General features: G+C 45.3%; 1 protein-coding gene across 1 annotated transcript; it reads right to left on the reverse strand.

Annotated features, from left to right (window-relative positions):
• Positions 1-9797: 9797 nt before the first annotated feature.
• LOC311133305 (protein BTG2-like) lies at positions 9798-12311 on the reverse strand. The gene is made up of 2 exons (XM_084166807.1): positions 11844-12311; positions 9798-11374 (listed from the first exon to the last, which is right to left on the reverse strand). Exons 1-2 carry the CDS (start codon positions 11989-11991, stop codon positions 11022-11024), a joined length of 501 nt encoding a protein of 166 aa, XP_084022933.1. The 5' UTR covers positions 11992-12311; the 3' UTR covers positions 9798-11021.
• Between the last annotated feature and the right edge of the window lie 12415 nt (positions 12312-24726).

Here is a 24726-nt window from a genome sequence, read left to right on the forward strand (position 1 = left end):
CTGAAATTGCAGTAACACCAACAAGTGTTTTTAGTTGGAGTGAGGGTTTTGGAATCAAGGGGGTTATCTCTGGGGTGTGGAATGAAATAAATGCAGATGATATAACTGAAGAAGTAGATGGAGTGGTTGGTGAACATTGACTCACCCGGCCGTATGGTGGATGGAGTAAAGAAATTACATTCATCCATACTATTGTTCTTTGATGAAGAGTCTCTCCCTTCTCATGTAGAGTTAGGATTCATGAGATACCCTGTAAGAGCTTTTGTGCACAACCCCCTTCCGTGTCATACATTTGGTCATGTGTCAAGTGTATGCAGACAGGAAAAGTATCGTATGCCAGCAGAGGTGAAATGCTGCGATTGTGGAGGCGAACATGCGCCCGAATTTCCAGAGTGGCCTGTTAGGGTGAAGAAGACAGAGGTGGCAAGAGGCGGTGAGAAGAGTGGAAGGAGCGAGTGGAGCCACCACCACCAGTGAAGGTTTCTCACCAACTGAGGGATCATGATATTACATGTAAAAAATGCAATGGTCATGAACTGTACAGCAAAAGCGGAGAAGTCTGAGAAAATTGTCATCATTGTGAGTGCAACTGAACGTTTTTTGTTTCTTCGTTATTTCACAGCCGAGGCCTTGCAAAAAATAAAAAAAATAATATGCCATTTAGCAGACGCTTTTATCCAAAGCGACTTACAGTCATGCGTGCATTATTTTTTATTTTTTTTTGTGTGTATGGGTGGTCCCGGGGATCGAACCCACTACCTTGGCGTTACAAGCGCCGTGCTCTACCAGCTGAGCTACAAGGAATCCTGTCGACGACTGTTCCGCCCTAACAGGCCCATGAGCCTGTGTAGGGATGTATTTTGGATTGGATTGTGACTGAAGGAGTGGGATGGGTTTTGTTTGTTGATATTTCTGTATTTTGTTTGATGTCGTTTTTTCCCCCTTTTCCCGCAATGGATCTTTAATTTTATTGCTCAATACCTCATCCAGTTGGTGGCGGTAATGCATTAAACCTGTTAAACCCCACCAAAGAAGAAGAAGAAGAAGAAGAAGAAGAAGAAGAAGAAGAAGAAGAAGAGTTTTTCCCCGCTTGGCTGCTCTGAGCCACCGTCCAGATGTTCGAGGCCCAGGTGAGGAAGATGGCGGATGACAAGAAGAAACGAGGCAGAAAGAAGAGACACTGCGGATCCCCAACTTCAGTTGATCCACCTTGACACTCAACACCACCCCAGTTATCATTCCTTTCAGCAGTGCACTGCTCCCGGAGAGCAAAGCAGGACACAGCTCTCGCGAAACGTGTAGCACCCTCTCCCTCTGGGCAGCAGACACACAGTCCACCTCTGGATGCTTTGACCGAATTGACAGAACCCAACTCCTTCCTCGCCCAGCCTGATACTACAAACGGATGGATCCACATTCTGCACGAATCGTACTCCCACTGGGCCAGTCATCTCTGGCATTTTCCTGATTATTAGGGTGAGGCTTGGAAGCCTTCACCTCACCTGATGGCGCAGGTTCTTCCTCTTCACTTCTGTTGGGTTCAATTTCAAGTTCACTATCCGTCGACTGCTCAGGGTTTTCAGGAGCGTACCATGTAATTATCTCTCCTGTTCTTGACTCAAAGAAGAAAGTACTCGGGTTGTATTTCGCAGATTGTTTGGGTTTGAACCTCGCGCCCAGAGGGAGAGGGTGCTACACGTTTCGCGAGAGCTGTGTCCTGCTTTGCTCTCCAGGAGCAGTGCACCGCTGAAAGGAATGGTAACTGGGGTGGCGTTGAGTATTGAGGTGGATCAACTGAAGTTGGGGATCTGCAGTGTCTGTGATGCACACCGTTTGGTGCAGCGCAGACCCGGTGGTGAGTATAAGACTGAGGAGACCCTGTCTGTCCTTCTGAGTTTTGATGCAGAGTGTTTGCCGGATAAAGTCATGCTAGGTTATATAAGTTATCCCGTGAGAGCTTTTGTACCGAACCCACTACGGTGTTTCAGGTGCCAAGTTTATGGTCATGTTGCATCAGTATGCAGGAGGGAGATTCTGAGGTGGGCAAAGTGTGAAGGAGGGCATGGGACAAAAGAGTGTGTAGTTTTGGTGGAAAAAGTGGAGTGTTTCAATTGCTGGGGATCAGAAATGTCCTGTGTGAGTGAGACAGGTTGACGTTTCCAGAGTGAGAGCAGTGCAGAAAGTGTCATATGCTGAGGCAGTGAGGAAAGTAGAGGATGGTGGGCAAAGGGTGAGGGAGCCTGAAAGGATCCCTGTGAGTAGTAGGCCAGTACAGAGTGACCCAAACAGTTTGTGCTTTAGTAAGGTTGGCTTCTTGTCGTTTATTACTATTGTAATTCATTGTACAGCACAGATGGAAAGGAAATCCCAGAAGATGTAATTGGTAGTAGCAGCAGCAGAGAAGTTTCTGGGTGTCAGATATTTTAGTGCAGAAGATCTATAGGGGGGTTTGAGAGAAATGGTTCCAGCCTCCCAGGTGACGGCCTGGTGAAGGATCTGTTAGGGCCAAAGTAGTGGGAAGGGGTGGTGGGGTGTGTTGGGATAGTGGTATACACTACCAGTCAGATGTTTGGACACACCTACTCATTCAAGGATTTTTCTTTAATTTCAAAAAAAATTTACATTGTAGAATAACAGTGAAGACATCAAAACTATGAAATAACACATATGGAATCATGTAGTAACCAAAAAAGTGTTAAACAAATCAAAATATATTTTATATTTGAGATTCTTCAAATAGCCATGCTTTGCCTTGATGACAGCTTTGCACACTCTTGGCATTCTCTCAACCAGCTTCATGAGGTAGTCACCTGGAATGCATTTCAATTAACAGGTGTGTCTTCTTAAAAGTTAATTTGTGGAATTTCTTTCCTTCTTAATGCGTTTGAGCCAATCAGTTGAAGATAGCCCTATTTGATAAAAGACCAAGTCCATATTATGGCAAGAAAAGCTCAAATAAGAAAAGAGAAACGACAGTCCATCATTACTTTAAGACATGAAGGTCAGCCAATACGGAACATGTCAAGAACTTTGAAAGTTTCTTCAAGTGCAGTGGCAAAAACCATCAAGCGCTATGATGAAACTGGCTCTCATGAGGACCGCCATAAGAATGGAAGACCCAGAGTTACCTCTGCTGCAGAGGATACGTTCATTAGAGTTACCAGCCTCAGAAATTGCAGCCCAAATAAATGCTTCACAGAGTTCAAGTAACAGACACATCTCAACATCAACTGTTCAGAGGGGACTGTGTGAATCAGGCCTTCATGGTTGAATTGCTGCAAAGAAACCACTACTAAATGACACCAATAAGAAGAAGAGACCTGCTTGGGCCACGAAACATGAGCAATGGACATTAGACCGGTGGAAATGTGTCCTTTGGTCTGGTCCAAATTGGAGAATATTGGTTCAAACCGCCGTGTCTTTGTGAGATGCGGTGTGGGTGAACAGATGATCTCTGCATGTGTAGTTCCCACCGTAAAGCATGGAGGAGAAGGTGTGATGGTGTGGGGGTGCTTTGCTGGTGACACTGTCTCTGATTTATTTAGAATTCAAGGCACACTTAACCAGCATGGCTACCATAGCATTCTGCAGCGATACGCCATCCCATCTGGTTTGGGCTTAGTGGGACTATCATTTGTTTTTCAACAGGACAATGACCCAACACACCTCCAGGCTGTGTAAGGGCTATTTTACCAAGAAGGAGAGTGATGGAGTTCTGCATCAGATGACCTGGCCTCCACAATCCCCCGACCTTAACCCAATTGAGATGTTTTGGAATGAGTCGGACGGCAGAGTGGAAAAAAGCCCCCCCCCCCCCCCCCCCCAAAGCAACAAAGCATCTAGTCTGCCGGAAAACCACAAGAAGAAGAAGAGCCACTATCCAGGTAAGAAGATGATAAACTCACAGAACAAAACTTAGAAAATCTCCTAAGCCTGTGTTAACCTCAGACTTTATTTTTGCAGTTTATTCCAAAACCCTATTCTTATTTTTCCCAAAGGATTGGCTGAACGAACCAGAGGTAAATCATTTCCGTTTTTTAGGACTACAAGCTGGAGAGCTCTATAGCCCCTGAGTGCCCCTCAGAGAGTTTCAGGGGGATTCTTATGGAAAAAATGGACCCACTGCAGGGCTTCTCCGTGTGTGTGTGTGTGTGTGTGTGTGTGTGACGTGTTAGACGTGTTAGACGTGCCACTAGAGAAGCAGCATTGCATTAGTGGAAACCAAGACTGTTCTCAGGGCAGGCCTGGTGTAGCTAGATATTTTCAAGTCGTGTCGGGGAATATTTAAGTGAACCCTTTTCCTAAACTTAACCTAATTCTCCTAACCTGCCACGTTAATTCTCTTAACACGCTACATAAGTTCTCCTAAACTGCTACGAAAAGTAACTTCTGTTAGTCAAAACCGGCATACCTGCCATGAGAACAATCTTGGTTTCTACTAATGCGATACAGCACTGGAGGTCACAACAATAGAGCACTGCGCCTCTGAAACCAGACCCTTCCTGTGCCATCTGTGTATGAGACTGTGTGTTGTGTTCGCAATCACTTACTAAAACATGTCCCTGAGTGTATTCCCTAAGCGTTGGCATTTATTGTGTTGTAAGACTCACATTGTTAAATAAACACGCTGCAGAATATATACACTGAACAAAAATAGAAATGCAACATGTAAAGTGTTGGTCCCATGTTTCATGAGCTAAAATAAAAGATCACAGAAATTTTCCACACACAAAAAGCTTAATTTGTTTACATCCCTGTTAGTGAGTATTTCTCCTTTGCCAAAATAATCCATCCACCTGATAGGTGTGGCATATCAACAATCTGATTAAACAGCATGATCATTACACAGGTGGCCCTTGTGCTGGGGACAATTAAAGGCCCCTCTAAAATGTGCAGTTACAGTGAGGGAAAAAAGTATTTGATCCCCTGCTGATTTTGTACGTTTGCCCACTGACAAAGAAATGATCAGTCTATAATTTTAATGGTAGGTTTATTTGAACAGTGAGAGACAGAATAACAACAACAAAATCCAGAAAAACGCATGTAAAAAATGTTGTAAATTGATTTGCATTTTAATGAGGGAAATAAGTATTTGATCCCCTCTCAATCAGAAAGATTTCTGGCTCCCAGGTGTCTTTTATACAGGTAACAAACTGAGATTAGGAGCACACTCTTAAAGGGAGTGCTCCTAATCTCAGTTTGTTACCTGTATGAAAGACACCAGTCCACAGAAGCAATCAATCAATCAGATTCCAAACTCTCCACCATGGCCAAGACCAAAGAGCTCTCCAAGGATGTCAGGGGAAAGATTGTAGACCTACACAAGGCTGGAATGGGCTACAAGACCATCGCCAAGCAGCTTGGTGAGAAGGTGACAACAGTTAGTGCGATTATTCGCAAATGGAAGAAACACAAAATAACTGTCAATCTACCTCGGCCTGGGGCTCCATGCAAGATCTCACCTCGTGGAGTTGCAATGATCATGAGAACGGTGAGGAATCAGCCCAGAACTACACGGGAGGATCTTGTCAATGATCTCAAGGCAGCTGGGACCATGGTGACCAAGAAAACAATTGGTAACACACTACGCCGTGAAGGACTGAAATCCTGCAGCGCTCGCAATGTCCCCCTGCTCAAGAAAGCACATATACAGGGCCGTCTGAAGTTTGCCAATGAACATCTGAATGATTCAGAGGAGAACTGGGTGAAAGTGTTGTGGTCAGATGAGACCAAAATCAAGCTCTTTGGCATCAACTCAACTCGCCGTGTTTGGAGGAGGAGGAATGCTGCCTATGACCCCAAGAACACCATCCCCACCGTCAAACATGGAGGTGGAAACATTATGCTTTGGGGGTGTTTTTCTGCTAAGGGGACAGGACAACTTCACCGCATCAAAGGTACGATGGACGGGGCCATGTACTGTCAAATCATGGGTGAGAACCTCCTTCCCTCAGCCAGGGCATTGAAAATGGGTAGTGGATGGGTATTCCAGCATGACAATGACCCAAAACACACGGCCAAGGCAACAAAGGAGTGGCTCAAGAAGAAGCACATTAAGGTCCTGGAGTGGCCTAGCCAGTCTCCAGACCTTAATCCCATAGAAAATCTGTGGAGGGAGCTGAAGGTTGGAGTTGCCAAACGTCAGGCTCAAAACCTTAATGACTTGGAGAAGATCTGCAAAGAGGAGTGGGACAAAATCCCTCCTGAGATGTGTGCAAACCTGGTGGCCAACTACAAGAAACGTCTGACCTCTGTGATTGCCAACAAGGGTTTTGCCACCAAGTACTAAGTCATGTTTTGCAGAGGGGTCAAATACTTATTTCCCTCATTAAAATGCAAATCAATTTATAACATTTTTGACATGCGTTTTTCTGGATTTTTTTGTTGTTATTCTGTCTCTCACTGTTCAAATAAACCTACCATTAAAATGATAGACTTATCATGTCTTTGTCAGTGGGCAAACGTACAAAATCAGCAGGGGATCAAATACTTTTTTCCCTCACTGTATGTCACACAACACAATGCCACAGATGTCTCAAGTTTTGAGGGAGCGTGCAATTGGCAAGCTGACTGCAGGAATGTCCACCAGAGCTGTTGCCAGATAATTTAATGTTCATTTCTCTACCGTAAGCCGCCTCCAACGTCATTTTAGAGGATTTGGCAGTGCGTCCAACTGACCTCACAACCGCAGACCATGTGTAACCACACCAGCCCAGGACCTCTACATCTGGCTTCTTCACCTGCGGGATCGTCTGAGACCAGCCACCCGGACAGCTGAGGAAATTGTGGGTTTGCACAACCGAAGAATATCTGCACAAACTGTCAGAAACCGTCTCAGGGAAGCTCATCAGCGTGCTCGTCGTCCTCACCAGGGTCTTGACCTGACTGCAGTTCGGCATTATAACTGACTTCAGTGGCAAATGCTCACCTTCGATAGCCACTTGCACGCTGGAGAAGTGTGCTCTTCACGGAAGAATCCCGGTTTCAACTGTACCGGGCAGATGGCAGACAGCGTGAATGGCGTCGTGTGGGCGAGTGGTTTGCTGATGTCAATGTTGTGAATGAGTGCCCCATGGTGGCAGTGGGGTTATGGTATGGGCAGGCATAAGCTACGGACAATGAACACAATTGCATTTTATCGATGGCACTTTGAATGCACAGAGAGAATGTGATGAGATCCTGGGGCCCATTGTCTTACTATTCATCCGCCGCCATCACCTCATGTTTCAGCATGATAATGCACGGGCCCATGTCGCAAGGATCTGTACACAATTCCAGGAAGCTGAAAATGTCCCAGTTCTTCTATGGCCTGCATACTCACCAGACATGTCACCAATTGAGCATGTTTGGGATGCTGGATCGACGTGTACGACAGCATGCTCTAGTTCCTGCCAATATCCAGCAACTTCGCACAGCCATTGACGAGGAAAGGGACAACATTCCACAGGCCACAATCAACAGCCTGATCAACTCTATGCAAAGGAGATTTGTCGCACTGCATGAGGCAAATGGTGGCCACACCAGATACTGACTGGTTTTCTGATCCACGCCCCTACTTTTTTTTTTTTACGTATCTGTGACCAACAGATGCATATCTGTATTCCCAGTCATGTGAAATTCATAGATTAGGGCCTAATGAATTTATTTCAATTGACTGATTTCCTTATATGAACTGTAACTCAGTAAAATCTTTTAAATTGTTGCATGTTGAGTTTATATTTTTGTTCAGTGTAACTGTTGACGTTTTTCAGGTCAGGTCAGCTTGACTCTAAATCTATTTTATTAAAAGGTTGAAATCAAAGTGTAAAAGCATTTCAGACATGGAGTGCCAGCATGGCCAAGAAGAAGCAATACTTTTTTTATTGCTGACTCTTGTTGGTTAACAGGCACATACACAGCAAATAGAGTAGTTCATAGTATAGTAGCATTCATAATGGTAGTGTGGTTTTAGAAAGGAGATGTCCTCAGCTTTGTACGCTTAACTCAGTGACATTGGCACACAGAGGCAGATCTGACTCGGTATTTCAATGTCAATGACATCAGCGTGTTTGCATAGGCTAGTGTCAACATCCTTTTTTATATACACATATTATCCATTGACAGAGAAGTATATTAATATGCAGAAAATGAGAGAAAAATGAATAAATAATAATTAAAGAATGAGGTTAAATTGAGAACTCTTGGTTTCTATTTTAGTATTTACCCCCACACACACAAATAAAATCGTATTTGTCAAATGCTTCGTAAACAACAGGTTTAGACTAATATTGAAATGCTTACTTATGGCCCTTCCCAACAATGCAGAGAGAAAGAAAATAGAGAAATAATAGAAAAGTAATAACGCATAATTATTTAAGTAATAATAAATACACAACGGGTAACGATAGCTTAGCCAATACACGGGGTACCAGTACCAAGTCGAAGTGCAGGGGTACGAGCTAATTGAGGTAGATATTATATGTAGTTATGACTATGAATAAATGTGACTAGGCAACAGGATAGATAATAAACAGCAGCAGCAGCGTATGTGATGAGTCAAAGAAAGTTAGTGCAAAAAGGGTCAATGCAGAGAGTTAACCAAATAGACTAACTATTTAGCAGTCTTATGGCTTGGGGGTAGAAGCTGTTCGGGTTCCTGACAGTCAACCAACCTGAGGGCACCTTAGCGGACTAAACTCCACGGTGAAGGTAGTTTCAAATACAACCACCAACTGTTTGCTCATTGCTGTTGCTCTAAGATGGCAACTCAGCACAAATGCACGTGCCTATTGAATTGCAACAAGGAAACAGTCAGTGGATGTATTTGATTAACGATTATTGAAATAGTATGGATGTCAGCAAACAAAGGCACGCAACTACAGAGGACAAACATAGGTACAAGGTTAGCGTTTCATAATTTACATGTTTTTAAGTATTGACCTTGGGCGAATCGTAGCTAGATTCCACAAAGCCTGGTCTCGGCCCCAAACCATTGGTGACGTTCATCATAAACTCCCTTCACCATGGAGTGGAGTTTAGTCCGCTAGGGACACCTAGGCTAGTAATACTGAAGAAAACACATCACTGTCTGTGTAGGTCTATTGGATGTGTTGAATTATTAGGCTCAAGCAGAGTAGGCCTCTCCATTTCTGGAAGGTAGGGTTGCTGAATCAAGACATCCACTTACCACTAACAAATGTGTGAGTTCAGACAAACACCATCTTTGAAGGGTTTATTTGCAGAAAAGACTGCACAAACACTTGCAGGGAGGAGGCTGGGTTTACTAAATGTGACTTCACACACACATTCTCCCAGGACAGAACTGATACAACAGGAGTGTAACTGCTGATAGTTCCTCCCTCTTCTGTGACTGGTGTAGGGCATGTCGAGACATGAGTGTGCCCTTAGTGACAAGCCAAACAAGCTCTGAGGCACAGACAAGCCTGATCCTGAGAGAGTGAACGCATAAATGGATTAACAGAATGAGTGACAATGCACCATTCATATAAACCCCTAGGCCCCGCATATAGCTAAATAGATCTAAGGATCAGATGGGTCCAATGCAAACATGGAGTCGATCCCACCTTGCCCTATAGTTAGGCTAGGAGCTGGTAGGAGTTATGGGCAACAATTATCCAATCCTGTCAGATCTACTCATGGGCTTCAAGAGTAGAGGCTGGGGGCATTTATGTAGAATATGGCATAAGTGGTTTCTTCAGGTTCCCTCAAGTTACAAAACGAGATTACTTAGAATGGGCTACCGGTGAAAGGATGACAAACTATAATGCAAATTGATCAGACCACAGCAAGAGAGCATCTGAATTCATAAAGGTTTATTGTAATAAAATTGACAAAAACTGTACAAGTATCTATATGCACATCTTTTTTTAAATGTACATTAAATGCATACTGTGTTTCAAATAGCTTAAACTCGACATCTTTCCCATCTGGAACAGTAAACAATGGTGAGCTGCTCAACAGCTCAGTAGGGAGAGAAGACACTACAGAAGGCTGAGAGCGTCACACTACCTGGCAGTGATACAGACGTTAACATGACGCCAACCAACCACCTCACAGCTTAGTCACAAAGGCTAACTACTCAGGGGATAATAACAGGGAACACTTGTCAAAGTGACAGATTCACATAAGAAAAACATTCACAATAGTGATCAATATTAAAACCCCAACCCCTTTTTGAACATGTTGAAAGTAAAGCTATTCTAGATTAAAAAGTCAAGTCTTTCTCAACTAGGATCCAAGAGGTGTGAAATTAGTTTACTATTTGTTGAGAGATTTAGCCAAACTCCAGTTGCTCTGAATACTCTGACTATTGCACAAAATGATCTATGATATAAAGTTTGGCAGCAATATTCAACGCAAAGGGATTTGGGCAGACATTGTCGTGTTAAGGTAGTACAACCTGTTAGAGGCAGCTCTTTTGCAACTAGGAAGTCAGACAGTGTCTTGAGTCTGATTTCAGGGCACAGGTAGGTTAAGAGTGGTCCTGTAAATTTACAAACCAGCAGTGCACCAAATGACACACACATTATATAAAACATTTTAAAAAACAAGTTCATCTTGGAAATGTATAGGTACCTGAACAAATACTTAACACTCCAGTTACGATAGCTTTAGTTTACATTTGTGAGAAGTGGCAATGGTGTGTGAAGTATTATTACTATTGCACCATGAGATACTAACAGAATCCCAGAGTCGTTTTTTTATACACTTCGAGTCCTGGCTTGAGTGTAGTGTGCTAAAACCAGAGGACAGAAGCACACTACATACTGAGTCCCTGCAGTGCAAAAAGAGCCTATGAGTTGGTAGTCAAATATATAAAAAATGCTAACCCAACAGAAACACTACAACAAATACCCAATGCTTCTAGAAAACTCAAATGAAATAACGTAACATTTATTTAATAAAAAAAAAGGGGTAAATGCTGCGAAATGTAAGTACAAAAAGAATCACTGTGAGTGGTCGACGGGCTTCACACTGACACTGTTTGCGTAGCCCCAGTCGCGGTAGTGCCTGGTCCCGCTCTAGCTCGAGACGGTCATCAGGTAGTTCTTCGGCGGGCTAGTGCGGCCACCGAGCAGAAATTGATTCTTGCAGTTCTGTGTGGGGTCGGGGCTAGGTGCTGCTGCTGGCGCTGGGGCCTCTGCTTCATAGAGGACACATATGGAGCCATCCTCCCCGATGCGGTAAGAGACCTCAAAGGGGTCCACCCAGAGTGTCAGCTCCCGGGGCAGGAGGGCGAAGAGCTGATCGCTAGTAAATCCGATTCGACCAGCAGCCCTGCCAATAATTGGGTCCATTTCATGATTCATTCGGATGCAGCGGTAGCCCGAGCCCTTCTGTGGTCTGTCTGGGAACCAGTGGTTCTGGTAGTGCTCTGTGAAGAGAAAATTATCAGACTAAAGGAACGAAACTAGAAGACTCAACTTGTTGCTTTGCAAACAAAGCACCAGACAATGAATTTGGGCCTACTACAATCATCTCGAGACAGTATGCCAAGTTAGACTAACGAGGAAGCTTGCTAACGAATTTGCTGACTTGCAAAAGTATTTAAAAAATGTTTTAAAGGTAGTTGTCGAATTACATGTTCGTTGTCTCCCCCCCAGCATTACCTAATAAAGATAGTCAGCAAAATTATAAAAATCAAACGTCGATCAGATTAGAAAACTAGCTAGATTTGACCGTCAGTTGGAACAGACAAAGCCAAGACTAGCTAACGTTAGCGAGGCTACCGTTAGCCAACTAACTAGCCAAAACATCAATTATATAGGCAGCCACTTCGACAATATAACTAGTTCGTAGCCAAATGTACTTTTTATTTTTACAGGAAAGGCCAACCAAATTACCTGATAATGACTGTTGGAGACAATCTCTGAAATCATGAAGTTGGTGTTCGCTCAGGAAGCCTCTTGTTCTCAATAGCCTGGAAACAAACGTCGCTGCGGCCGTTACTTCGGGGCCCATTTCACCTCTAGATGAGTATCCTTGGTTCATTTTGCCAGCAAAATGGTTTTCAGCTCGTAGGAAATAAAAGTAGAATTTGACAGTAATGCAGTGTGAAACCGAGGTCACGTTAGCTAACGTTGGCTAGCTATAGCTGAAGTAGCTATATGCGAGTCCTGGACAAATCCTTCAGTAAATAGAATCTTCAAGTCAGAAACAGTGATATCAACGCAACAGGTTGACTCTAGCCAACGTAACAATCAGCATTATTTATCCAAAATAATTGTTCGATTGGAAGTGGTGTTTGATGTTATGTTTCTCTCAACTCCCATTTCCAAGTTCTCTGTGCTTGCACTACAGCTTGTGGCTTCTTTTTTATCAAGGGACAGAATGGGTGATGTCACGTAATTGCCCATTTTGAGTGATTGGCATTTTAACCAATGAAATTCACAGAAAAACACACACAGCGCTCCCCGTGCGATGTGATTGGTTCACATCGTGGAAAACCGAGGTGGGTGTAAAATGCAAATGAGGTTCCGTCCATCACCAAATATAGAAATTGACGTCAAACCCTGCTTTAAAGTACTCCTGACGACAGCGCAACAAAAAACACTAGCTATTTACCGTAAGTTTCAAGTGAGAAAATGTGTTTTTCTAATACATGAACAACCGTGTTCATCAACTATTGACATCTGCTCAAATAGTTATTGTTTACAGATATACCATGTAGCCTACATAGGCGATGGCTACTTGGAAGAAAAGCAGCGAGATGGAAGTTCTTTCGGGTTTAGCCAAACAAATGAACCTAGTATTGACAAAAATACATCTCACTTTACATATTTCAGTTAAAGCTAGAATCCTTAGTTTCTACATAAATTTTTTTGACTTATAAATTAATGATATATACCGATTGAATCTTGAATAATGTAACTTATAAACGCTCCATGAGAACTGTCGTTCCCCATCAGAACCCAAAATATAAGCTTTTTTTACTCCAATGTTTGTAAACTATGTAAATGTAAACAAACTGTATAGTTCCAAAACGTGGTTACAACTATAATTTTGATATGGATGGTCAGTCCTTGCATCCATTGCTCTTTCGATGAATTTGAGAGTGGTTAAATTTCTACAGGCCCATCCCCATAACACAATTATTACGGCGCAGCTGTGGGCCACCACATACTTTGTTTTTCAGCTTTTGACCAAAACAGAGGCGCGGTAAATGCTTTGTAATTGTTTCAATTAAGGACTCTAGCTTTAACAAGTGTATATGGGGAAATAAAAGTCTAGGCAGAAGAAACTTTATCGGCTGTGAGGAACAAAATCTTAAATCACAGAGTTTAGGTTTAACGTGCAAGTGTGTGTGTGTTGTGGTCCCGCTGGCGCTACTACAGCGACATCTAGTGGTTGTAAATGAAAATACGTTTGTCATTTTAACCCTCTGTTCAAATTAAATTGTATTTGTCACATGCGCCGATTTCAACTGGTGTAGACTTTATTATTTATCCTGATGCCTAGTCACTTTACCCTGCTTTAATGTACATACAGTAGCTACCTCAAATACCTCCTACCTCTACACATTGGTACTCCCTGTATATAGCTCCATTCTTGTGTATTTCATTCTTCGTGTTACTACTTTATTTTTAAACTCTGCATTGTTGGGAATGACTCTTAAGCAAGCATTTCACGGTAGAGGTAGGAGGTATTTGAGGTAGCTACTGTATGTACATTAAAGCAGGGTAAAGTGACTAGGCATCAGGATAAATAATAATAAGAGTAAAAATAAAGAACAGAGTAGCAGCAGCAAATTATGAGTGTAAAAGTATGTGTGTGTGTGCATGTAATGTGTATGTAGGCCTACGTGTGTTTGTGTGTGTTATGTGTGTGCATATGAAGTATATTTACATTTACATTTTCGTCTATGTGAATGGGTGTGGATTTTGTGTAGGAGTGTCAATGTAGTGAGTGAGTGTGTATATGGTTTGTGCTTCTATGTCTGCATTATTTGCTGTTTGGGGTTTTAGGCTAGGTTTCTGTATAAGCACTTTGTGACATCTGCTGATGTAAAAAGGGCTTTATAAATACATCTGATTGATATATATATATACAGGCATTCGGAACGTATTCAGACCCCTTGACTTTTTCCATGTTTTGTTACAGTCTTATTCTAAAATGGATTAAATTGTCCCCCCCCCCCCCATCAATCTATACACAATACCCCATAATGACAATGCAAAAACAGGTTTTTAGAAAATTTAGAAAATGTATACAAAATAAAAAACGGAAATATTACATTTCCTTAAGTATTCAGACCCTTCACTCAGTACTTTGTTGAAGCACCTTTGGCAGCGATTACAGCCTTCTTGGGTATGATGCTACAAGCTTGGCACACCTGTAGTTAGGGAGTTTCTCCCATTCCTCTCTGCAGATCCTCTCAAGCTCTGTCAGGTTGGATGGGGAGCGTCTCTCCAGAGATATCCGATCGGGTTAAAGTCCGGGCTCTGGCTGGGCCACTCAAGGACATTCAGAGACTTGTCCCAAAGCCACTCCTGTGTTGTCTTGGTTGTGTGCTTAGGGTCGTTGTCCTGTTGGAAGGTGAACCTTCGCCCCAGTCTGAGGTCCTGAGCGCTCTGGAGCAGGTTTTCATCAAGGATCTCTCTGTACTTTGTGCCGTTCATCTTTCCCTCGATCCTGACTAGTCTACCAGTCCCTGCCACTGAAAAACATCCCCACAGCATGATGCTGCCACCACCATGCTTCTCCGTAGGGATGGTTTCCTCCAGACGTGACGCTTAGCATTCAGGCCAAAGAGTTCCATCTTGGTTTCATTTAGGTGCCTTTTGGCAAACTCACATTTACATTTACATTTTCGTCATTTAGCAGACGCTCTTATCCAGAGCGACTTACAAATTGGTGCATTCACCTTATTATTTATGATAGCCAGTGGGACAACCACTTAACAATATTTTTATATATATATTTTTTTTGTGGGGGTGGGGTAAGGGGGGGTAGAAGAATTACTTTATCCTATCCCAGGTATTCCTTAAAGATGTGGGGTTTCAAGTGTCTCCGGAAGGTGGTGAGTGACTCCGCTGTCCTGGTGTCGTGAGGGAGCTTGTTCCACCATTGGGGTGCCAGAGCAGCGAACAGTTTTGACTGGGCTGAGCGGGAACTGTGCTTCCGCAGAGGTAGGGGGGCCAGCAAGCCAGAGGTGGATGAACGCAATGCCCTCGTTTGGGTGTAGGGACTGATCAGAGCCTGAAGGTACGGAGGTGCCGTTCCCCTCACAGCTCCGTAGGCAAGCACCATGGTCTTGTAGCAGATGCGAGCTTCAACTGGAAGCCAGTGGAGTGTGCGGAGGAGCGGGGTGACGTGAGAGAACTTGGGAAGGTTGAACACCAGACGGGCTGACACCACCTAATATAGAGGTCCTGGATTGCAGGGAGCTCGTCCCCAGTGATGTACTTGGCTCTCCACACCACCCTCTGTAGCACTTTGCAGTCAAGGGCGGTGCAGTTGCCATACCAAGGGGTGATGCAGCCAGTTAAAATGCTCTCGATGGTGCAGCTGTAGAACTTTTTGAGGATCTGAGGGCCCATGCCAAATCTTTTCAGCCTTCTGAGGAGGAAGAGGCTCTGCCGTGCCCTCTTCAAATCAAATTGTATTTGTCACATGTGCTGAATACAACAGGTGTAGACCTTACAGTGAAATGCTTACTTAACCAACAATGCAGTTTTAAGAAAAATAAGTGTTAAGTAAAAAAAAAAAGATAAATAAAAAATAATTAAAGAGCAGCAGTAAAATAACAGTAGCGAGGCTATATACAGGGGGTACCGGTACAGAATCAATGTGCGGGGGCACAGGTTAGTTGAGGTAATTGAGGTAATATGTACATGTAGGTAGAGTTAAAGTGACTAAGCATAGATAATATTCTGGTTGGGGGGGGGGGGGGGGGGGGGGGGGGGGACAATGCAAATAGTCTGGGTAGCCATTTGATTAGCTGTTCAGGAGTCTTATGGCTTGGGGGTAGAAGCTGTTAAGAAGCCTTTTGGACCTAGACTTGGCACTCCGGTACCGCTTGCCATTCAGTAGCAGAGACAATAGTCTATGACTAGGGTGGCTGGAGTCTTTGACAATTTTTAAGGCCTTCCTCTGACACCGCCTGGTATAGAGGTCCTGGATGGCAGGAAGCTTGGCCCCAGTGATGTACTGGGCCGTACGCACTACCCTCTGTAGTGCCTTGCGGTCGGAGGCCGAGCAGTTGCCATACCAGGCAGTGATGCAACCAGTCAGGATGCTCTCGATGGTGCAGCTGTAGAATCTTTTGAGGATCTGAGGACCCATGCCAAATCTTTTCAGTCTCCTGAGGGGGGATAGGCTTTGTCGTGCCCTCTTCACGACTGTCTTGGTGTGCTTGGACCATGTTAGTTTGTTGGTGATGTGGACACCAAGGAACTTGAAGCTCTCAACCTGCTCCACTACAGCCCTGTCGATGAGAATGGGGACGTGCTCTTTCCTCTTCTTTTTCCTGTAGTCCACAATCATCTCCTTTGTCTTGATCACGTTGAGGGAGAGGTTGTTATCCTGGCACCACACGGCCAAGTCTCTGACCTCCTCCCTATAGGCTGTCTCATCATTGTTGGTGATCAGGCTTACCACTGTTGTGTCATCGGCAAACTTAATGATGGTGTTGGAGTCGTGCCTGGCCATGCAGTCATGGGTGAACAGGGAGTACAGGAGGGGACTGAGCACGCACAACTGAGGGGCCCCCGTGTTGAGGATCAGCGTGGCAGATGTGTTGTTACCTACCCTTACCACCTGGGGGTGGCCCGTCAGGAAGTCCAGGATCCAGTTGCAGAGGGAGGTGTTTAGTCCCAGGGTCCTTAGCTTAGTGATGAGCTTTGAGGGCACTATGATGTTGAACGCTGAGCTGTAGTCAATGAATAGTATTCTCACGTAGGTGTTCCTTTTGTCCAGGTGGGAAAGGGCAGTGTGAAGTGCAATAGAGATTGCATCATCTGTGGATCTGTTTGGGCGGTATGCAAATTGGAGTGGGTCTAGGGTTTCTGGGATAATGGTGTTGATGTGAGCCATGACCAGCCTTTCAAAGCACTTCATGGCTACAGACGTGAGTGCTATGGGTCGGTAGTCATTTAGGCAGGTTACCTTAGTGTTCTTGCGCACAGGGACTATGGTGGTCTGCTTGAAACATGTTGGTATTACAGACTCAGTTAGGGACAGGTTGAAAAAATCAGTGAAGACACTTGCCAGTTGGTCAGCGCATGCTCGGAGTATACGTCCTGGTAATCCGTCTGTCTCTGCGGCCTTGTGAATGTTGACCTGTTTAAATGTCTTAGTCACATCGGCTTTGTAGAGTTTGATCACACAGTCATCCGGAACAGCTTATGCTCTCATGCATGCTTCAGTGTTGCTTGCCTCGAAGCGAGCATAGAGGTATTTTAGCTTGTCTGGTAGGCTCGTGTCACTGGGCAGCTTGCGGCTGTGCTTCCCTTTGTAGTCTGTAATAGTTTGCAAGCCCTGCCACATCCGACGAGCGTCGGAGCCGGTGTAGTACGATGAAATCTTAGTCCTGTATTGACGCTTTGCCTGTTTGATGGTTCATCTGAGGGCATAGCGGGATTTCTTATAAGCGTCCGGGTTAGAGTCCCGCTCCTTGAAAGCGGCATCTCTACCCTTTAGCTCAGTGCAGATGTTGCCTGTAATCCATGGCTTCTGGTTGGGGTATGTACGTACGGTCACTGTGGGGACGATGTCGTCGATGCACTTATTAATGATTGGTGTACTCCTCAATGCCATCGGAAGAATCCCGGAACATATTCCAGTCTGTGCTAGCAAAACAGTCCTGTAGCTTAGCATCTGCGTCATCTGACCGCTTCTTTATTGACAGATTTAAGGGCATTAAAGTCCCCGGCCACTAGGAGCGCCGCCTCTGGATGAGCGTTTTCCTGTTTGCTTATGGCCTTATACAGCTCATTGAGTGCGGTCTTAGTGCCAGCATTGGTTTGTGGTGGTATATAGACAGCTACGAAAAATATAGATGAAAACTCACTTGGTAAATAGTGTGGTCTACAGCTTATCATGAGATACTCTACCTCAGCCGAGCAAAACCTAGAGACTTCCTTAATATTAGATTTTGTGCACCACCTGTTGTTTACAAATATACACAGACCGCCTCCCCTTGTCTTACCGGAAGCAGCTGTTCTATCTTGCCGATGCAGCTTATATCCCGCCAGCTGTATGTTATCCATGTTGTCGTTCAGCCACGACTCGGTGAAACATAAGATATTACAGTTTTTAATGTCCCGTTGGTAGGATATCCGTGATCTTAGTTAGTCTATTTTGTTATCCAATGATTGTACGTTGGCTAATAGGACTGAGGGTAGAGGCAGATTACGCACTCGCCATCGGATCCTTACAAGGCACCCTGACCTACGTCCCCGATATCGTTGTCTCTCATGCGAATGACGGGGATTTGGGCCTTGTCGGGTGTCTGAAGAAAATCCTTCGCATCCGACTCGTTAAATAAAATATCTTCGTCCATTACGAGGTGAGTAATAGCTGTCCTGATATCCAGAAGCTCTTTTCGGTCATAAGAGACAGTGGCAGAAACATTATGTACAAAATAAGTTACAAATAACGAGAAAAAACACACACAATAGCACAATTGGTTAGGAGCCCGTAAAATGGCAGCCATCTCCTTCGGCGCCATTCTAATATATCTTCACGACTGTGCTGACCATGTTAGGTCCTTAGTGATGTGGACACCAAGGAACTTGAAACTCTCGACCAGCTCCACAACAACCCCATCGATGTGGATGGGGGCGTGCTCTCACCTCTTTCTCCTATAGTCCACAATCAGCCCATTTGTCTTACTGACAGTGAGGGAGAGGTTGTTGTGCTGGCACCACACTGCTATGTCTCTGACCTTCTCCCTGACTCATCGCCGTCAGTGATTAGGCCTACCACCGTTGTGTCGTCAGCAAACTTGATGATGGTGTTGGAGTCGTGCGTGGCCACGCAGTCGTGGGTGAACAGGGAGTACAGGAGGGGACTAAGCACACACCCCTGAGGGGGCCCCGTGTTGCGTGTAAGCGTGGCGGAGATGTTGTTGCTTATCCTCACCACCTGGGGCCGGCCCATCAGGAAGCCCAGGATCCCGTTGCAGAGAGAGGGGTTCAGTCCCAGGGTCCTTAGTTTAGTGAAGGGCTTTGAGGGTACTCTGGTGTTCAATGAGCTGTAGTCTATGAACAGCATTCTCAAATAGTTATTTCCCCTCTTTTCCAGGTGGGAGAGGGCAGTGTGAAGTGCAATTGAGATTGCGTCATCTGTGGATCTGTTGGGGCGATATGCTAATTGGAGTTGATCTAGGGTGTCTGGGACGATGGTGTTGATGTGTGTCATGACCTGCCTTTCAAAGCACTTCATAATTACAGATGTGAGTGCTACAGGGCGATAGTAATTTAGGCAGGTTACCTTGGAACAGGGACAATGGTGGTCAGCTTGAAACATGTTGGGATTACAGACTGGGATAAGGATAGATTGAAAATGTCTGTGAAGACACTTCATCGGTGTAGTCAGTTTATTCTCATTAATAATTTGTTTTCCTGCAACATTGGCTCATCTTTCAGTTATACAGTGCATTCGGAAAGTATTCAGACTTCTTCAATCTTCCTCATTTTGTTACATTACAGCCTTATTCTAAAATTGGTTAAATTGTTTTTTTCCCACACACAATACCCCATAATGACAAAGCAAAAACAGGTAAAAAATGTTTGGTGCAAATTTATAAAAAATTAAAACATTCACATTTACATAAGCATTCAGACCCTGATTACAGCATAGAGTCTTCTTGGGTATGATGCTACAAGCTTGGCACACCTTTATTAGGGGAGTTTCTCCCATTCTTCTCTGCAGATCCTCTCAAGCTCTGTCAGGTTGTATGGAGAGCGTTGCTGCACAGCTATTTTCAGGTCTCTCCAGAGATGTTAGATCGGGTTCAAGTCCGGGCTCTGGCTGGGCCACGCAAGGACATTGAGACTTTTCCCGAAGCCACTCCTGCGTTGTCTTGGCTGTGTGCTTAGGGTCGTTATCCTGTTCGAAGGTGAACCTTCGCCCCAGTCTGAGGTCCTGAGCACTCTGGAGCTGGTTTTCATCAAGGATCTCTCTGTACTTTGCTCCGTTCATCTTTCCCTCAATCCTGACTAGTCTCCCAGTCCCTGCCACTGAAAAACATCCCCACAGCATGATGCTGCCACCACCATGCTTCACCGTAAGGATGGTATTGGCCAGGTGATGAGCAGTGCCTGGTTTCCTTCAGACGTGACGCTTGGCATTCAGGCCAAAGAGTTCAATCTTGTTTTCATCAGACCAGAGAATCTTCGTTCTCCCATCTCCACAGAGGAACTGGAGCTCTGTCAGAGTGACCATCGGGTTCTTGGTCACGTCCCTGACCAAGGCCCTTCTCCCCCGATTGCTCAGTTTGGCTGGGCGGCCAGCTCTAGGAAGAGTCTTGGTGGTTTCAAACTTCTTCCATTTAAGAATGATGGAGGCCACTGTGTTCTTGGGGACCTTCAATGCTGCAGACCTTTTTTGGTACCCTGCCCCAGATCGGTGCCTCGACACAATCCTGTCTCCGAGCTCTACGGACAATTCCTTCGACCTCATGGCTTGGTTTTTGCTCTGACATGCATTGTCAACTGTGGGACCTTATATAGACAGGTGTGTGCCTTTCCAAATCATGTCCAATCAATTGAATTTACCACAGGTGGACTCCAATCAAGTTGTAGAAACGTCTCAAGGATGATCAATGGAAACAGGATGCACCGGAGCTCAATTTCGAGTCTCATAGCAAAGGGTCTGAATACTTATGTAAATAAGGTATTTCTGTTTTTTATTTTTAATACATTTGCAAACATTTCTAAAAACCTGTTTTCACTTTGTCATTATGGGGTATTGTGTGTAGATTGATGAGTATTTTTATTTATTTAATCAATTTTAGAATAAGGCTGGAACGTAACAAAATGTGGAAAAAGTGAAGGGGTCTGAATACTTTCCGAATGCACTATACACATCACAATGTAAACATGTTAGACGTATAAGAAATCCATTGTCAACAGCACCAGGAGGCCTCAGGTTAAATACTCTCTGTTTATAGCCATCTGATTTGCTGGGGGGAAATAAGATCCATATCTCAATCAATCATTCAAATTTATTTATAAAGTCCTTTTTACATCAGCAGATGTCACAAAGTGCTATACAGAAACCCAGCCTAAAACCCCAAACAGCAAGCAACGCAGATGTAGAAGCATGGTGGCTAGGAAAAACTCCCTAGAAAGGCAGGAACCTAGGAAGAAACCTAGAGAGGAACCAGGCTCTGAGGGGTGGCAAGTCCTCTTCTGGCTGTGCCGGGTAGAGATTATAAGAGTACATGGCCATTTAAGGCCAGATTGTTCTTCAAGATGTTCAAACCTTCATAGATGACCAGCAGGGTCAAATAATAATCAGTGGTTGTAGAGGGTGCAACAGGTCAGTACTTCAGGAGTAGATGTCAGTTCGCTTTTCATAGCTGAGCATTCAGAGTTCGAGACAGCAGGTGTGGTAGAGAGAGAGAGGGAGAGAGAGAGTCGAAAATAGCAGGTCTGGGACAAGGTAGCACGTCCGGTGAACAGGTCAGGGTTGCCTAGCCGCAGGCAGAACAGTTGAAACTGGAGCAGCAGCACGACCAGGTGGACTGGGGACAGCTAGGAGTCATCAGGCCAGGTAGTCCTGAGTCATGGTCCTAGGGCTCAGGTCCTCCGGGAGGGGAGGGGGAGAGGGTGAGAGAGAGAGAATTAAAGGGAGCATACTTAAATTCACACAGGACACCAGATAAGACAGGAGAATTACACCAGATATAACCCTAGCCCCCCGGCACATAGACTATTGCAGCATGGATACAGGAGACTGAGACAGGGGTTCACCACTGGTATTAATTTTCTCTTGTGGCCGACCACCTGTTGCTTAAATGCCACAACCACATGCTTGACCTGCTCTTCTGAATTGCAAATGAACTTTAGCATTCATGCTCACACAGCATGGCACACAGCAGCTCCTGAGGTTGTGTGTGTGTGTTGTAACCATGTCATCATCATATGTCTTGAAACTATTGTATGAAAGTGAGGGGGGTAATTGGCTGCTCAGTTTCAATGGTTATGACACCACTGATATTGACCATTGACAATGACCATAGACTGCTTAATTTTTGGACTGTTTCGTTCTGGAACCTATTTATATGAAAAAGTTGATTTTCAGGCCGGGCCTGATATTCTAAGAGTTGATTTGGGTTGGCTCGGCCCGAGTTTATGGTTTGCGTAACATTGTAACCTATGTTTGAGACCAATGTGTGGCCATGGCTGTGTGAGTAGGGCACCAGTATCTCTCACAGAACTAGAATGAGATTCACTTTCTATGATCTTTCTCCCTCTCTATGTAATGATGGACTGTCATTTCTCTTTGCTTATTTGAGATGTTCTTGCCATAATATGGACTTTTACCAAATAGGGCTGGTACTGTATGTTTATCCCCGTTTCGTTTCGTTTGCTTCCGTTTAAGAAATGTTTTTCAACAGAATCGGCGGAATGAATACACCCCTGATCACACGCAAACAGTTCACTTTCATAGCAGCAACATAAAAACAGCATGATCACTTTGCTCATTGTATATATAATTCCTCCTCGCAACTATCTACACGCTCTCCTCTCACCTTTTCCCTTCGCTTGTGGACTTAAGTGGACAACACATCAAAAACCTTTCTAAGCCAAACCTTCATATCATGAATGCTAACCGCTACACACGTTCTACATACTGTAGTTGTCACATTATAGTCAACTAGAACTACTAGAACTAATGCGTTAGTAAACCCACTACTGTCACGAATTCCGCCGAGACTGCTCCTCCTCCTTGTTCGGGCAGGCTTCGGCGTTCGTCGTCCCCGGAGTACTAGCTGCTACCGCTTGATGTTCTCTATGTTTGATTGGTTTTGTCTTGTTGGTGCACCTGTTTCGTCTTATGTATTGATTATGTCACCTATAAGTTTCCTTTGGTTTTGTTTGCAGTTGTGTGTTGTTGTCCGCCTGTCAGTTGGTGTATCTTTATTTGTGCTCTAGTAGTTAGTGTTTTTACGCACTGTTTGCGTAATCGCTCGCCTCCTGTGTTTGAGGCCCGGTATTTTTGTTATTGTCTTTGTGACAATTAAAGTCGGTTCGACTAAGCTTCTGTGTCCTGCGCCTGACTCCAACACCGCATCCACATCAGCTTGTGACAGAACAACACACCATACTATGGAGTCAGCAGGAGCAGCGGCGGCGACCGAGTCGCTGGAGGATTGGGTCAGCTGCCAGGACGCCAGGATCCAGCAACTCGGCTCCGCCATGCAGGAGGTGATGAACACCCTGCGCTGATGGGAAAGGGGAGGCGTGCCCACACCTCCTCCTACATTACCACCACCATCGGCCAGCCCCACCAGACCAGCTCCGGAATCCAGTGGGATTCGGCTCTCGCTCCCGAGGGCGTATGATGGCACCACAGCCGGGTGTCAGGGGTTCCTCCTTCAGGTGGAACTCTACCTGGCCACCATACACCCGGCGCCCTTGGGATACGAGAGCGTTTCCACCCTCATCTCCTGTCTCTCCGGCAAGGCGTTGGAGTGGGCCAACGCCGAATGGAGGGGAATAGACGCCGCCACCATCAGCTACGCGGAGTTCTCCCGCCGCTTCAGGGCTGTTTTCGATCACCCTCCTGAGGGTAAATCGGCGGGGGAGCGTCTGTTCCACCGCCGACAGGGGAAGAGGAGCGCACAGGAGTTCGCCCTGGATTTCTGGACTCTAGCGGCGGATGCGGGGTGGAATGAGAGGGCCCTCATCGACCACTATCGGTGTAGCCTGCGTGAGGACGTTCGTGGAGAGCTGGCCTGCAGGGACACCAATCTGTCCTTCGACCAGCTGGTGGACATGCCCATCCGTCTGGATACCCTGCTGGCCACCCGCGGACGTCCCGAGTTGGGGCCGTCCATTCCATCCCCCAGCACCTCCGAGCCGAGCCCTATGGAGCTCGGGGGTGCTGGCGCTAGAGAGAGAAGGAGAGAGAACCCGAGGGGGGCCGTCCCCTGCACCAACTGTGGCCGTGGAGGACACACTGCGGCTAGAATCGGGGCAACAGGTCGCGCACTGGGGAGTCATTTCAGGTGAGTAGGTGCCCCACTCACCCAGAGCTCTCTGTTGTTCACTTGTGTATACCTGTGGTATTTCCTCAGGTTGCATCTCATTCCCAGCATAAGGCGCTAGTCGATTCAGGCGCAGCTGGGAATTTTATTAATTGGAAATGTTGTACTAAGTTAGGGTTTACCCTCCTGCCCGTTGATGCACCCTTCCCTGTCCATGCCCTAGATAGCCGCCCGTTGGGATCTGGGTTGATTAGGGAGGTCACAGCGCCACTAAAGATGAAGACGCAGGGGGGTCATGAGGAGATCATTCAGTTGTACCTGATTGACTCTCCTGCGTATCCCGTGGTGCTGGGGCTTCCTTGGTTAATCACCCATGACCCCACCATTTCGTGGCAACAGAGGGCTCTCAAGGAATGGTCTGACCAGTGTGTTGGGCGATGTTTAGGTGTTTCCGCTGGGGCGACCACAGTGGAGAGTCCGAACCAAGTGCCCGCAATGCACATTCCCCCTGAGTATGAGGATTTGGCACTCGACGAGGGCGACGCGATTGCCACCTCATAGACAGG

This window comes from Coregonus lavaretus (assembly GCF_964263955.1).
Source record: "Coregonus lavaretus genome assembly, chromosome: 8".
NCBI classification, from domain to species: Eukaryota; Metazoa; Chordata; class Actinopteri; order Salmoniformes; family Salmonidae; genus Coregonus; species Coregonus lavaretus.

Excerpts from the sequence above, each read along its gene's own strand:
- LOC311133305 (XM_084166807.1), bottom strand. The coding sequence starts at position 11,991 with ATGAACCAAGGATACTCATCTAGAGGTGAAATGGGCCCCGAAGTAACG. Across the intron at positions 11,375-11,843 it reads TCTCCAACAGTCATTATCAG|AGCACTACCAGAACCACTGG; the intron begins GTAATTTGGTTG and ends TTCTCTTCACAG.